Genomic DNA, 16,375 nt, shown 5'->3' with positions numbered 1-16,375 from the left:
ATCCGATATAAAAAGTGACAGGATATGAAGAAATGTGTATTCAGAAGAACAGAGTGTACTTTTCAATAATGCTTGTTTTTTGGTGCTCGAAGAGTAAATTACTTCGAAGCTGGAGAATGGTCCTTTAAAAAAATACAACATTTCTCATACCTGGGTGTTGACGTGAATAGTGCTAATAAAGTGAGTGACGAGATAAGACAGAGATTGATAGCTGGAAATCGTGCCTACTTTGCGAATGTTAAATTAATTACCTCTCGATCACTATCTAGAGCAACCAAGCTCAACATTTACAAGACACTGGTAAGACCAATAATCACATACGGTTCAGAAACCTGGAATTTAACTGCAGTTGATGCCACCAAACTGAGAGTTTTCGAAAGGAAGATTATTAGGCGCATATATGGTGGCATCAATGACAATGGAGTCTGGAGGAGACGGTCAAATGATTAAATAAATGAAATTCTAAAGGGTGAGGATGTGGTACGATTCATCAAATCACAAAGATTGCGCTCATGTTGAGAGAATGGCGGACCAACGAATGCCAAAAGCAATCTATAAGGCCCGGATGGAGGGTAGAAGACGACAAGGGAGGCCACGCAATCGATGGAGAGATGAAGTGGAGGATGATCTCCGGAGGATGGGAGTTGTGGCATGGAGGTGAAAGGCATGTGACCGTGATGAGTGGAGGGCTCTAGTGCGGGAGGCTAAAGCTCACATCGAGCTGTAATGCCAGAAGAAGAAGATGCTTGTTTTTTGGTTTCCTTTTACGTCAGAGATCAATGAAATATCATCTTGTTACTACAAGAGATGTGTATTTATGAATGCACATTTATAAATCTCTAATGTTCTACTTTTATACAATTGAAATTGAAATTATCTTTATTCTTCTTCTTAGAAAGTACAAACAATACACCATATACATATACAAAACTTGAAGAAGGTTCCTCACATGGGCAAAGCCTGTGTGCGAGGAAAATGAATACATAAATTCTATAAATATCATAACATTTATGAATACCATAAATTCTATAAGAGATAAAGAAATGCGAAAGTGAAAATTTGTAATTTTTAAAATTGCCAATATTTTCGACCCTGACAAGTATATACATCATACAGTCTCTCTTCAAAATTAATGATTTCCATAACACCTACCTAGTACGTACTTTACTATCAAGTCATGTCACAATGATTAGTTGAGGGATAAGAATAGTCACCCAAGTCCGCAGTGCAGGGGGAACAATATTCCAAATTAATTTATTACTCTACCAACAAGTTTCTTATTCATTGATGTTCGTTGTGGTCATATGATAGTATGATTTCTACCTGGAAGCATAAATTATATGAATATGAACTGTATATCAAATGGAACATTGTTGGTAGATCTTTTGTGTGACTATCTCTTTAGTCAAATCTGCATCCAACTAGAATAATAAATTGATGGTAAGAAAACAGCAGGTAACTTTTGTTATGTAAACTGGAGCTGACACATTAGCATTATTCTTTAGGACAGAAGTCAAAGGTATTCATGGTATAACCTTCCCATTAGTATGATATAGTGATTCCTTCCTATATTCATGATGAAACTTCACAGAAAGACGTTGGGATGGATATTTATTTATTAAAAGAACGTGGAAGATGAAAAATTGATAGTTTTGTGCAAAGTGCATCTTTTGAATATAAAAAAATGCTTGACATTCAAGTTGGATAGAAAGATTTCTTTTAAAATGACTTCGCTACATTTTCAATAGGTAAACTTGATAATTTGAAAAAAATCTGGAAAATCTTATTCATAAACTTAGGATCCTCCATTCCAAGTTTCCAATTAAACTTTAGAGCTTGTCAACTCTTCACAGTGTCTTGTCAGGCTCACACAATTGCAAAACTGCAGCTTCTTGTCATAGTTTATAATAGTTTAGCAGACTCTTATAACTTCACATAAATTGAAAACTTATATTACTGAACTGTTCAAGTTTGAGCTATACTCCAGTTCAATATTTGAGTTGCACTATTGTTTAGACTATCATTTGATATGAACTTTTGAAAGTTTGTACCCGTACTTTGATTGTACTTTTTAGAGTTTGTACTCGTTATTTCTGTATTCTGTATTAACATAGAATGGAATTGAATGACTTTGTTATTTGATGACGTTGCGAAGTAGAATAATCTAGATTCGTACAAATGATCCTATACTTTCATGATTCACAATGCAACATGATTACAAGAAAACTTTGCAAATTACAGTTTCGCAATATTCTTAGTATGTCGTCGTCTTCCTTCAAGGATTAAAGGCAGGCCCAAAGGTACCTGCTCCAACCTCAAACTTCCACTGTCATTTCTTAGTATGTTTATATCTGCCATCTTAGTATGGTAGGTTTATTATTAATTTTTTTAAATATATGTTTAATATGTTTTTTCTGGAAAATCTCATGATTGATGATAACGAAAAAAATCACCTGTTTCCCATCACTAATCCTTATGTATTCATATCGTTAAAATGTTAATATTTGCTCGAAGCTCTTTCAAGCTTCAATATTTCACTGGAACGTCGAACATTTTCCATGCTTTCCCCCTGAAGAGCAGTGTCCGAGTCAACTCTATTGCAAAAAGCACTTCGATTCTCCCCTTATATTGACTATGTGAAGTGTTCCAACATGAATTCTCGATTTCCAAACTCCCTCTTCACATGCTTTTTTGTTTTTCAGAAATAGCAGCCATTCAATGTTGGCATTTTTCAACTTTATCACCTAATAAGTCACCTTATAAAAAGCCACCATTTCTATAATTTTTATGGTTATTTGGTTCTTGATATAAAAATGTGGTGGTTTAATCAAAAGAATTACTCTCAAAGTCTGATATATTAATTGTTGTTTTTCTAATAATTTGAAAATCATGAATTAATTACTAGTACAACATTTTGTCATGTGAAATTGAAACAGAATCGTAGCTTCTTAATTTGTCATCCATCCAATTACTAACGCACAAGCCTATTTGACTTATATCTGCATAATCCTCAGTGCTCAGACATAAAAGAGAAATATATCTACAAAAAGTTTGCACCGATCTCATGAAAATTTAGATACAATATGAGTATATTTTAGGATAAAAGTAATCTCCACTCTTACAATATAATAACGGACCGTAGATATTCAATGAATCTTGAGTGATAATATGATATGAGTGATAATATGATATGAGTGATATAGTTCTCATTCACAAACATTTCTAATGTCAAAATCCGTTGAGAGCTTAGAGCCACAGGCTCTCTATAACCGTACTCAGTTGTATGCTCCAGCTTGTAAACAAGTCGATTACAAACTGGCCTTTCAAATATTGCGCAAGTTTATCATAGATTCTTTTTATCTAAGGAAATCCCCATGATTCTTCGTTCCTTGATCGGATGAAGTTTCCGAAAATGTTGCTACTACATCTGCAATCACGTAAATTCACTTTGATCTTGCTGTTATATTTGAGTGGAAGGATGATACAGTGTTTGTCGTTTAACCAAAAAAATATCGGCGAACACTAAATTTTTGCATACTTCATTTTATCTTCATTTTTTTGTGTAGTTGAGAAGTTGATATTGTGGTAATTATTCATATTGAATGAAAAAGACTAAGAAATTGTCAAAAACCACAGATTTATTCATACTTAGAAAGACCGGTTTCGGTTATTACACCATTGTCAATCTCTGATAAACAGACAATTTCTTAGTCTTTTTCATTCATTATCTTCATACTTCAAGTATGCTTGAAGAAGAAGAGAATTTTCAAGTGCTTTCTCTTTTCCTCTATTCTCACAATAAGTAAATTATCAAAATAAATGAATCAATTATTTAATTAATTTTGGAAAGTTGAAGTGGTCATGAAATTTCGATAAATCGGTAAAAAGTATTTTTTTCACATTTATTTTAATTCTCATCGCCTTTTTGATTTTCTTTGACATTGTTCTTAGAAGTCAATGGTTCAATGCTCATGATTATAGAAAAATCATTCATTGCAAGTTCCGGTTTTCCTATTATATGTATTCCACTAATCTCCCACCAAAGTTCTTCATTACTAAACTTATTCGATAACTTGATAAATGCTTTTATTTTCAATGCTCTTCAAATCCTTTCTGATTTTTAAGCCAGCTGGTCGATTTTTGATTGCTAGGAAAATAATGAGTGATTTTCAGAGTACTTTTCCACCATAAATGAGATTTCCAGCGTGACATTGGAAGCAGTGTTGTGTTGAAACGTCATCAGGCGTTAATAAGCTCTAGACTGTTTGACCCAGATTCTGACACCCACCGGAATTTCATTTCTCCAATACTCAAGAGTCCAGGACTGGAAGGGTTGATTGTAGATAAGAAGCGAACATCCCTTACAACAGCACCCTCATAACCTTTTGATACTATCTACTGCGCTTCTCAACACCCAGCTTGCAACACTAGATATCCGACAACTTGATTACTTCATTATGCTGTGCAATTCAAATGCCCTAGCTTTTCCAGTTAGTATATAGCTTGGATTATAGCAAATGATTCAGTGTATCTTTCTTCTTTCATATAAGTTGATTAGCTAGAATTATTGATATAATTATCTATGTAGAATGTAATAATTCAAATATCTATAATAAATAATATATTTAGTTTATTAGTAGATCAAACCCCCACTTTCAATAAACAACATAATATTGCTCTTGAGTCTAATAAAATATTGTATTCTGTCAAATGAAAACCATTTAATAATAAACTATCAAATAAATAAAGACTTTCAATTGACAAAAGAATCGAACGTGATTCTTCTATTTGTTTTATTTTATTTGTTACAAAGTTACAAAGTTAAGACGACGACGACGACAAAGTTAATAGATGGTTTTATCAATCTTCTTTCTATTCAACCTGGTCCATGGAAATAGAATCGGTGTTTGTTTGTCATATATATCACATTTTGAATTTTCATCATAATAAGATAGTTTTCAATGTTCCTCCATTTATGAAATTATGTAATTAAAATTTTCACAAGAAAATAGATTTCACAAAATTATAACTACAGTATTTTTCTTGGCTGTTTTGATAAATAATTAATCGAATTGGCTATTAACTTTAGTCAAATCATTCCCTAGTATATGATATTATTTTAATGAAAACTACTTGAATTGTCAAACGACTATTGGTATTGTCAAAACCACTGATTTATTAGAACAACTTGAGATACTAGTTTCGGTTGTTTCCCCATTATCAATCTTTACTAAACTGAAAGTTGTTTACATTGAATAGCGGAATATAGTACGAGTGAAGGAAGCCCTACGATTGCCTATTAGGTTTTGACCAATGAAGGTTGGGCTCTACTGTCATTGGCCGAGACTAGACACACCCAAATATTCTAAATATGGTCATGAGGCATGTCTAGGCTCGACCTCGGTCTTATTGATTATGATTTAACAACCAAAACTAGTATCATTTTTTTAAACTAATGAAGCTTAGACTATATAAAGTCGTTTCCATTCAATATTGATATCTACCACAACATTATCTTTACAACACAGAAAGCCCTAGTACCACAGAAATAATATATTATTTGAATGAATGCACAGTTACCACATCCCTTTATCTCCCAAACAAGTTTCAGATAGCAGATTCGCGTGAACGCGTTCCATGAATTTTTCAGACTTGTCACTATATAGTGACGCTTTACAAGTGATAACACTAATCGTATTCAGCAATGGAAGAGTATCGTCTGCTACCAGCTGTTGAAAATGCGACTGCTTCCCGCCCTATTAGAGAAGAACGTGGAATGAATCGTGGACGATATCTGTGAGTAAATAGGGAAGCTTCAGCGTTTTGGAACCCTTCTCTGGTGTCGACGGATGGGAAACCCGAGTCCAAGACAGACGGTTGTGGCGCCTAACCGATTAGGGGGTGGAAGAGTGTCGAGGAAGGGGAAGCTGCAAACTGCGGGCGTGCACACGGGTCTCAACTGGTGATTTCAACGTCTAGCAAGCGAATTTGAGATGTGCTTCAAATCGATGTTTACTTTCTGTTACTATCCTCGCCGCCGTATGCTCCTAGCTCTAACGTGCAATCATCCTTTCAAATAACATTTGTTGTTATATCCTATCATTGTGACAAATACCGTGTTTGTGAATGATATTAGATTTACGTGGATGCCGTAATCCTGTACTACGAACTTGAGAAGACATTGAAGATACATTTGGGAAGTGATTGGTTTCCTGGTTGTGCTGATAAGCTATCGATAAGATTAGTTCCATGCGTCTGCTATTCCCGTTATGAGGATGGCTACTTTAGGAGCCAAACTCCTCTAAATACCATTTATGAGTTTAAAAATGGTTTCCCGGTGATTCGGAAGCTGTAGGTCCACTTATCTCTAATCATCATCATCATCATCAATCTCTTCAACCACACGCAAGTCTAGAACTTACAGATGGGATTAAATAGAGAATGCATTTATTCAAATGCTAATTAATATATAATTATTATTTAACGAAAATCCTAAATAAATGCTGTAAATCACCCCCGAAGACTCCTGCTACTGCAGACATTGACAACAGGGTTAACAGCTAGATGGAAATTCGATGTGATCTACTATCCAAAAATTATTGAATAGTAGTTCTCATCCAAAAATTATTGGATAGTAGTTCTCATCGAATTTTCATCTAGCTGTTGACCCTGTTGTCAATGTCTGCAGTAGTAGAAGTCTTCGGTGGTGATTTACAGCATTTATTTAGGATTTTCGTTAAATAATAATTATAATTAAGCCTGGAACTCATGTGGACATTATTCTCACTAAAAAAGCATTTGAAATAAATAAATAAAGCTAGCTTTTGAAATAAATAAGGTAGCCCCTGCTCTTCCCAGAGGTGATAGAGTTGAGACCATTTTTTCCATTATAGATTTTATATCTACTTCAAAAATTTTGAAATTTCCCTCTCAAGATTCTCTAACTTTTTACAATAGCATATTTGCTCACTTTCTCTTCATTCTTTTATAATTTCAATTACTCTCTAAATTTATTAATTTGTTGTTTTCTATAATCATGTGAGGAAGTGAATTTCAAAAACATAAATGCTGCAGTAAGTTGAAGCTTACTCATATTATGTTGCTGTTGAGCACTACCACAGATAAAACTATTTTTATACCCAATTGTCTAATCTGTACCTAGTTGACTGTGGCTCAACTTTGTGATATTGTTCGAGTAGTCTTTATTCCCACAATGTATTCCTATATGCAAACATACTCCTACAATGTTTATTGTCAACACAATGTATATATATTCAATACCGGTACACATCCTCTGATGAATGATACTGTCAGCAGACAATAAATACCTTCCGATTTTTCTTCCTACTGCTCAGCCCAAAAATAGAGCAGACCGCCAGCATAGTACACACTACTTCAGTGACGTTCTTCTTTTTTTTCATTAAAGCCAGTGACAGGAAAGATGGATCACTAGTCTATTGTTTAGACAAGGAATCATGGATACATTGTTGGCCTTGTTACTAACTGTAAAAAGCTTTCTAAATCACTTTACGGTACTTCTTGTAAAGATGTGAGAACTACTGGTAGATTTTCTTATAAGGTGCTCATTTTTGTGATTTCAAGATAATCCTTCTCTTACCTCATAACGACGAGAGAGCTGATTTAGAAGTTATGGCTCTGGAAAAAAGTTGATGAACACTATGAAACGAATTTCAAGATGCTAAAAAAGAGCGCTCTTCATTAGTGATGCTTCACTTCAAAGTTGCTTGCTTAGGTTATAAATTATAAGCTACTATAAGCTACAAATTATAGCTTCCATGCCTGATATAATTCATAACTGATGACAATTGATATACCTGATAATTGATTGAAGGTTTTAAGTGCTGGAAAGCTATTTTTCAGGAGAAGCAAAAATCTAAGTTTCTTACGACCTGTTAGCTGTTAATAGTATCTTAAGTCACAAGGACGGGAAGGGCCCTTTTGCAGGCAAGAATGATGTTTCTAGTCTAGGCGTTAGCCGAGACTAGAATTTCATTCGAGCACTGCAAAAGACATTCACGTCCAAGTAACTTACACTATTTTTTTGTCATAATAATCCAGAAAAGAATAATTGAGAAACAGAAAACATTATCTGTTTGTGCTGACATTACTACATGCATTCTATAAACATAACGTAGTTTACAAGTTTCCAATCAAGAATTTCTTGACTCTAGTTGACAAAATTAGCACCTGGAGCGCTAAAAGGCGGTTTTCGTACCAGTTTTGCTGTTTCAAATTCGGAACTAGGAAACATACTCGACTGTAAAGAAAACATATAATTTTATTACAGTACAGTATGCTGTAATGAGAATCATATGTTTATTTGTTCTACAATCAGCTGTTTACCGGCTTGATTTCATGGATGTAAAACAGCTGGAATTGAATGACTATGACAAAAACAATTTATTAAGTGCTATAAACTTACATAATCATGTATAGGGATGAATTTAGAAATAAGTAATGTTTTTTGTTTTTACTGTATTTTCATCCTTAATAATTACCCTTATAAATAAGTATGATGGCATTATTTATATTTATATGTAAGATGCGAGACAGTTGAAGACAGTGCACCTGGCACCTAGCACCAGCATATTGTTAGTTATTTCTGTGAAACTCAAGTGATAATTTTCAAATTTATTTGCAAAACGCATTTTTTAAATTTGCAAAACACAAGGATTTTTGAATTTATTGGATACTGTTGATTTTCATGTTGTGGGAACTAAAGTAAGAATTTATACTTTTATTGCTTACTGTTTATTCTCACCTCACAATTTTCCAGCAAAGTGAATGTCGTATTGATGAATTGTGCGTTTGAATGGTAGATGAAAATGTGCGGCAGTTGTGCATGAACCTGCATTGCGCACAGGCACACCTCACCGATCTGGAAAAATCTGTATTGTTCTCTTTTACAACAATATCAACAAAAGGGGGCCGCGTTGTGTTTTTTTGGCATAATTGCCTGGTAATCGAGATGGAAATCGGTGTTTTGTGGCAGACAGCTGCCTGTGGAGGGGCTCCATCCACCAACAACAGACCAGCTGGCTGCTTAATCCAAGATCGGTTTATCTTGTTTCTCACTTCCTCTCATTCATCATCTGTTATCTTTTCCTCTTCCTACCTCCTTCTCAATCATACTGCCCTGTCTATCTTGCTCACTCACGCACACACGCGAACAAAAGCTCAACCCTATTCTTTTCAATTTTCTGTATTATATTTTATTTTATTTATCTTGTCTCCCATTCTTCTTGTGCTAATCCTCCGTTCATCTGTATTGTTTTCTCTCAAACATAGCAAATAGAGGGCAAATAGTTTTACCCTCTCAACCATTAAAAAAGGTATTTTTTTCAATCAAATCAAATTTATTTCCATTCAAAATACAGTTCACAAACATAAATATAAATTACATTTATATAGAAAAATTAGCTTCCGCAAAGAAAGACTCATGATAATGATTCAAGATCATGGAAGCAACATGAAACAAGTTTCACATAACTCACACATTTAAAAAGTTATTGATACATTATAATGATTCACACATTTCCACAACTCACACATTTATAAATATATTTATAAAATATTAAAAAATATTTTCTTTTAGCTTTTAAAAACAAACAAACGACATAATATTCGATAGTAATATTAAAACCCCTTATATCATTATCGAATTTCATTACTGTAAATTAAAGACTTCGAAGCCCAGTGAAAGTTGTACATTCAATAAATGTTTTAATCCAAATCTCCAGTGATTTTAAATTGAGTTATTTGCACAGTCAATTTACAAATTTTCACTAACAGCAAGACAAACCAACAGTTTACGATTAACGAAATTTTGAAAAGGTTGATGATAAAAGCAAACTCACACCATTAAAAAAAGTATTGAATCATGATAATGATTCAAGATCATGGAAGCAACGTGAAACAAGTTTCACACATTTGAAAATATATTGAATCATAATAATGATTCACACAACTCCACAACTCACACATTAAAAAATATATTGAATCATAATAATTATTCAAGATCATGCAACAAGTTTGAAAACTGGTCTTGGTCTTAGATCTGGTCTTGAAGTGTGTAGGCGGCTTTAGAAATCAGCACACCTTTTATTTTATTTATTTAGTAGTAGGTAACCCGTGCTTCGCAAGGGTCTATTTTAAAACTTTGCAAACTGAAAACTTGACGTAATAAAAACGTTTTTCCGGTATGCAATCCACAAGTTGACATGTTTTGATGCGAACAAACGAACAAACTGCTCTCTCTTATTATATAGATTCATACTAAGAATGAAGTCATTTTTGACACTGGTGTAATAACTCAGGTAAGACAATCCTTGTGTCCTGACAATCTTTTACAAACCATTGTGAAAAGACAGCTTTTCTGGGATTGATTGTTATGTTGTAATGTTTAGGGTATTAACTGGGCTGTAGATAAAATACGTTATTAATCCTCAAATTTTCATTATTATTTGTTGGCTGGAGAGAGCGCACGCGTGCATGCTTGTGTGTATGTTTATTGCTAGTGATAATGTGAGAGTCGGCACGGCACGCGTTGGGAAGTTATAGTGGTCGTTTGGCATTTGAGTGGAATTCCCATGAGATCAGCGAGCGTTCGAATTCCGGAATGGGTTGTGGGAGGGGGGAGAGTTATGGAAGGGGGGTCCAGGGGTTGAAGAAATGTCACTGGTGCTCAGTTCATTTTGATTCCGGAACTCGAGAACCGGGACCACCAACCAACCCTATCTTACACATCCCCTGTGTGAGAATCATAATAATCTTGCACTGCCACAAGTTTCCCTTGACCTTCCGAGTATTTCTACTTAAACCATTCATCTATTTGATCCATAGATTCATATACATGAATATAAGATATTGTCAAACATAAATTTACACATAAATTGTCAAGTACAGAATAATAATTTTATAAATATAAATATAAAAATACATCAATTCAAATCAATTTGGGCAGGTACTATAAAATAAATTGTTACATCACAGTTGGAATTCAAAAATTCTTCCATAGAGTAATAAGGCCATTCTACTAAATAACTGAATAATTTCATTTTTAAAGCTTTATTAGAAACATTCTTGGCTCCAGCAGGAAGCTTGTTGAATAAATTGACACCACCTACAAAGCATGTTTTATATGACTTGTCTGTTCTACATCTTGGAAGATGCAACAGATCGTGTATTAAAACTATGTATCTGCGACCGTTGAACATAAGACGACATGTTCTTTTTTATATACAGAACAGAGCATAGTTTAAACAAGTTGAATACAGTTAGTACTTTGAGTCGAATAAACAGAGGTCTGCAAGTCTCTTGCTGACTCTTATGAAAAATAGTTGGAATTGCTCTCTTCTGGTACAGCAGTAGATGCTTGAGGTGGGCTGTGTGACCCCTCAAATGCATGACATAAGCTTGATGACTCTGAACTAGAGTAATCGAGCCACTCTCTTATTGTATCTCTTGTAAATAAAGCTCTTGAGAGTAATCTTGAATTATATTGTGAATTTAATGTATCTCCATCTTTCAATCTTTTTCATTGGTTCACAATGTAATAACCTCCTGATTCTGAACCTCTAAAAACTATGTTGCGAACTAACATAAAATCCTCCAACTCCAGGAATTGATTATGAATAGCATGAAATGTTGTTGTAACCATTATAAAGCAATTTCATATTATGTTACGGTAATTTATAATTTATTAATCGGAATGATCCTTGACGTTTGTCTCTCAGACATACACTGGGACCATTCTTGTAGCTGTCAACCCTTACAAGGAACTGGATATCTATACCACGGTGAGCTGATTCAAATATTTTCCTCTATAACTGTTATAAAAATGTATTATCATTATGGTAAATAAATTATCATTGTTGTATATGGTTGCTCACAGGTGGAGAGGGTATTACGTGAATTATTGCCATAATAAAAGTATTTGAGTTATTGTATGGTACTCTCTATTGTCTTTTAATTGATAAAAAGTGTAATTATTGTATTTTGAAATTGTTTCGATGAAATAAACTTCTATTCTATTCTATTATACAGTGCACTTTCAACTATTATGAACATTCAAAGCATGTAGTTAAAGCATGTAGTAGTACAGTATACTTTCAACTATTATAAACATTCAAAGCATGTAGTAACCATTGAACATCGTTTAATTTTTTTGGAAGTCTCATTCGTAGGGTTTCATTTATTAGTTGATACTATTTTTTCATCCTTGATTCACTTTCTTTTTCATTCACATGGGGGTATTTTTATTCCAAATTTTATATGTTTGTTAATGTGGCTTGGAAGTTAAAACTAATTTAAACTTGTATTTTTATGTGAACAAGTATTCGTGATAGGTGGAAGATTCTACTTTGGAGGTCCACCAAAGAAAGCTCTGAATCACCATTGGTCAACCATCGCGTTTTTCCTTGTTTATTTCTAGGAAAAGTCGTGTTGAAAGCTAGCTCATTGATCGATTGGAATTACCTGATCACGATCATGTCACAGTTATCTCCATCCTCCTTGTAATCAGATGACTCTCAATTAATCCAGTAGAATTCAAATTTGTTAACGTTCAATGTTGCTGTTATCAGTCGAAAGCGATCATTTACCCGAATTTTATTCAAGATATTCTCAAAGTTTTGGTACACATGGTCACAACATACATTCGATACATTTTTGGTATACTTCTTGTTATTTTTATTTGAACATAATGGTTGGGTTTATGGATGAAATTATAGCCTAAAAATGGACTGAAAAAAAGAATAAAATGGATGCTCTCCATCATCCAACTTTGACAATATATAAAGTATGCAATGACAGTGTGGTGATAAATTTTTATCGATTAGTAATTTTGAATTTAACTGAAAGCATACCGTACTGAATTCACTTGAAAGCATATCTGCTATTATGAACGTCTGTAATTCACTTTTCCATTTATGAACAAACAGTGAATTGATTTAGAGTATATATTGAGAAAATATAGCATTTTAGTGATTTGAAGTGTATATTCCGAAAATAATTTTCGAAAATTCAGCATTGTCTTTGATATTATCTTTATTGAATGGAAACTACATGATATTGTCAAAACCACTAATTTATTAAAGGAATTTGAGATATAGTTTGAGTTTTTACACTATTATGAATTTGTAGTAAACTAAAAGCTTGAACATTGATCAGCAGAATATATTATTATAGTGTAGTGTGGGTGAAACCCAACGATTGGTTATAAGCTGTTGACCAATGAAGGTTGAGCTCCACTGTCATTGGCCGGGACAAGACACGCACAAGCATTCCAAATATGGTCATGAGAACCGTCAAACAACATCAAATAAAAAGGAACTTAGTTACAGAATAAAATTGATAATATAAGAAATTATTATTTTTTGCCTCTTCTTGTTATTTCACCTTCTTGTTATATTTCTTTTGAATTTGACTTTGACATCTTCTCCTTGATATCAATTTCTACCCTTTTTTCTTTCTTGTCTAATTTGTTTCCTTGTTTTTTTGCACGGGCTCTTAAATTTGTATTGTCTTCCATTCTTTCTTACATTATTCATTTGGTTTGGTTATTTACAAAGTTTCTTTCATTTGTTGTTGTTCAACGGTTATCAGCTCAACCTTCATTGGTAAACAGCTATTGACTAATCGTAGAGCTTCATCCATACTTTTTACTTTCCTTGCCCTATTACCATAGGTAAGGAAAGTATTGTTTTCCGAAAAAAATTAAGATACCCCAATTTATAAATTTCTATACGTTTCAAGGTCCCCTGAGTCCAAAAAAGAGGTTTTTGGGTATTGGCCTGTGTGTGTGTGTGTGTGTGTGTGTGTGTGTGTGTGTGTGTGTGTGTGTGTGTGTGTGTGTGTGTGTGTGTGTATGAGTGTATGTGCGTCTGTGTACACGATATCTCATCTCCCAATTTACGGAATGACTTAAAATCTGGAACTTAAGGTCCTTACACTATAAGGATCCGACACGAACAATTATTTCGATCAAATGCGATTCAAGATGGCGGCTAAAATGGCGGAAATGTTGTAAAAAACAGGGTTTTTCGCGATTTTCTCGAAAACGGCTCCAACGAATTTGATTAAAGTTATACCTAGAATAGTCATCGATAAGCTCTATCAACTGCCACAAGTCCCATATCTGTAAAAATTTCAGGAGCTCCGCCCCATCTATGCAAAGTTTGATTTTAGATTCTCAATTATCAGAATTCAGATACAATTTAAACAAAAAATTTCGAATGGAAAAGATTGAGCATGAAAATTAATGAGAATTAATTAATCTCTACAATCAATTTCCAGTAACATTTTCACTTAAAATTAAAAATAAGCTCGAAATTCGAGAAAATGTGATTATCCAATTATTGAAAACTGTTGGCAACTGTTGATTCTATTAAATGATTCACTATGAGGAGATAGCACACCTCGTGTGTCTCCAGCGTTATTGCCCTGTCACCAGCTGGCTCAAATCTTTGAATAGTAGACCTGAGATGCGCGGGAACACTAGCGTCAGGTGATCAATTTTTATAACGGCAAGGAAATTTGTGTGAGTGCGCCACACCAGATTTTTATTCTTCAAATTGTGGAAACAACTGTTATTTGATTGGTGGTTTTGACAATCAAGTTAGTGTTTTTCAATCAATATGGTCATAGGGAAACAATAGCATAAGTAGATATCTCATGGTATAGGACGTTTATGTCGCAACTTTTACTGTTATTTCAAGCCGATAGTTCACGTATTTCTTTCCCGTGAAGCTTTATGACGCTGGTAGTCACTCATATTGTGCCGTTCATACACTCTTACCCGGTCAAAAAAGTAATAATCGACAGTAATCGGCTTGAGGCTTTCAGAAAAAGTTGCGATATAAACGCACTATACCATGGGATATCTACTTACGCTATTGTTCCTCTATGATATCTATTGTTTCTCTATGAAGGATCTACCAAAACAACACAGAAAATTATCTCTATTGTTCCCTATATGGGTGGTCCTCGTTACCGAAATAATAGTTCAAATGAACTGATTCTAAAGCCAGGTCTGAAGTTGATGTAAAGATGTAAACTCACAGGCTCACATACTATCATAATACCTCTAATATGGTGCCATTGTGCTTGTAGATGAACTAAGATTACAAGATTTGAAGCGAGGAATGAGAACCTGGTGGGCAACGTAGGTAGTCTTTTATTGAAGGCATCAGTAAATCATCAAAGCAAGACGTTTATTACAGTTCATACAGAAGTGATTACACGGAAGCATGCACTCTTCCCCTTATGTTTAGAAATTATAGCTGAAATGTTGCGTATCACTAATTCGATCCAGTTCGCGTCATTACATGTGCATTGAAGCTTTTTGCTCTGAAGCAGCTTTGAACCAAGCTAATGATGACATTAGTGAACAAAGCACTCAAAGGAAGCTGGAGCATCTGATAATTTCCGGGGAAAAGATAAATAATTAGTAATGTTTCTACAAAGCTGTAATCCTGAAAATGACTTCAAGTAGAACACTGCATAACTTCATGGGTAGATTGATCTTTAGATTCTTGGTAAAGTTTCCAAAAAAACTACCATAGACTAAAGAAGCAGTCTTGAATAAACATAAATAAACATATTATTGAATCTGTGGCTCTACAATACGTGGAGCAGAAGAAAATAACTTGTACTTTCTTCACGCAGTAACACTATTGGCTCTGAAACTGTCAAACCGACACTTTGACCTCAGTCCAATTCTAAATTACCCTGTAGAATATTGATGAATTCGTTCACGAGGCCTACTAGGTAACTAAACTCAGTCTACTTCTCCCTAGAAAATAATGGATGGAGGTAAGCAGAAACCATTCACGATACCTATATTTTTAGACAGAACTACAACCAACAATCAGACACCATAAAATATCAGATCCACACTTTTAATACTCTGTTCTTATCTGCTTTCAGTCGCGATGGAAAAAATTTTATCTCCCCCCCATCATCATTCAAAAAGTACTGAGTCTACTTTCTTCTTCTTCTGGAATGATGAGATAGATTCAGGTAATACTAGCAGGTAACCCGTGCTTCGCAAGGGTCTAATTATAAAATTGATAAAACTAAAAACTTGACCTACTGAAATCTTGAAGAATTAAAAATAGGTTTATAACCACCCTCTATAAATTAACAATCTTTAGGAAAATTTTCAAGTTAGTCAGTCCAGTAGTTCAGACGTGATGATGCGTCATTCGTGAATTTCTTATCCCGTACGTGCATGAGCCAATTCTTTCCTTTATTATAAAATAGGTTATAAATAATCCACAGATTCGTCTATGTGGGGAAAAATATTGACATTATTGTTTTCGTGTATTTTTTGTTCCTTAGCAATGCATGTTGT

The 16,375-nt window shown here is 34.0% G+C and overlaps 1 protein-coding gene across 1 annotated transcript in view; it reads left to right on the top strand.

The window, feature by feature from the left end:
* LOC111046108 (myosin-VIIa) overlaps window positions 1-16,375 on the top strand; it is a 154,900-nt gene that overhangs the window by 67,999 nt on the left and 70,526 nt on the right. Inside the window, exon 3 of the mRNA XM_039425684.1 lies at window positions 11,757-11,819. Coding sequence (XP_039281618.1) covers window positions 11,757-11,819 — 63 coding nt within the window. The remainder of the gene's footprint in view (window positions 1-11,756; window positions 11,820-16,375) is intronic.

This window comes from Nilaparvata lugens, chromosome 4, assembly GCF_014356525.2.
Source record: "Nilaparvata lugens isolate BPH chromosome 4, ASM1435652v1, whole genome shotgun sequence".
Lineage (NCBI taxonomy): Eukaryota > Metazoa > Arthropoda > Insecta > Hemiptera > Delphacidae > Nilaparvata > Nilaparvata lugens.
This window is presented reverse-complemented; position numbering and strand designations above follow the sequence as displayed.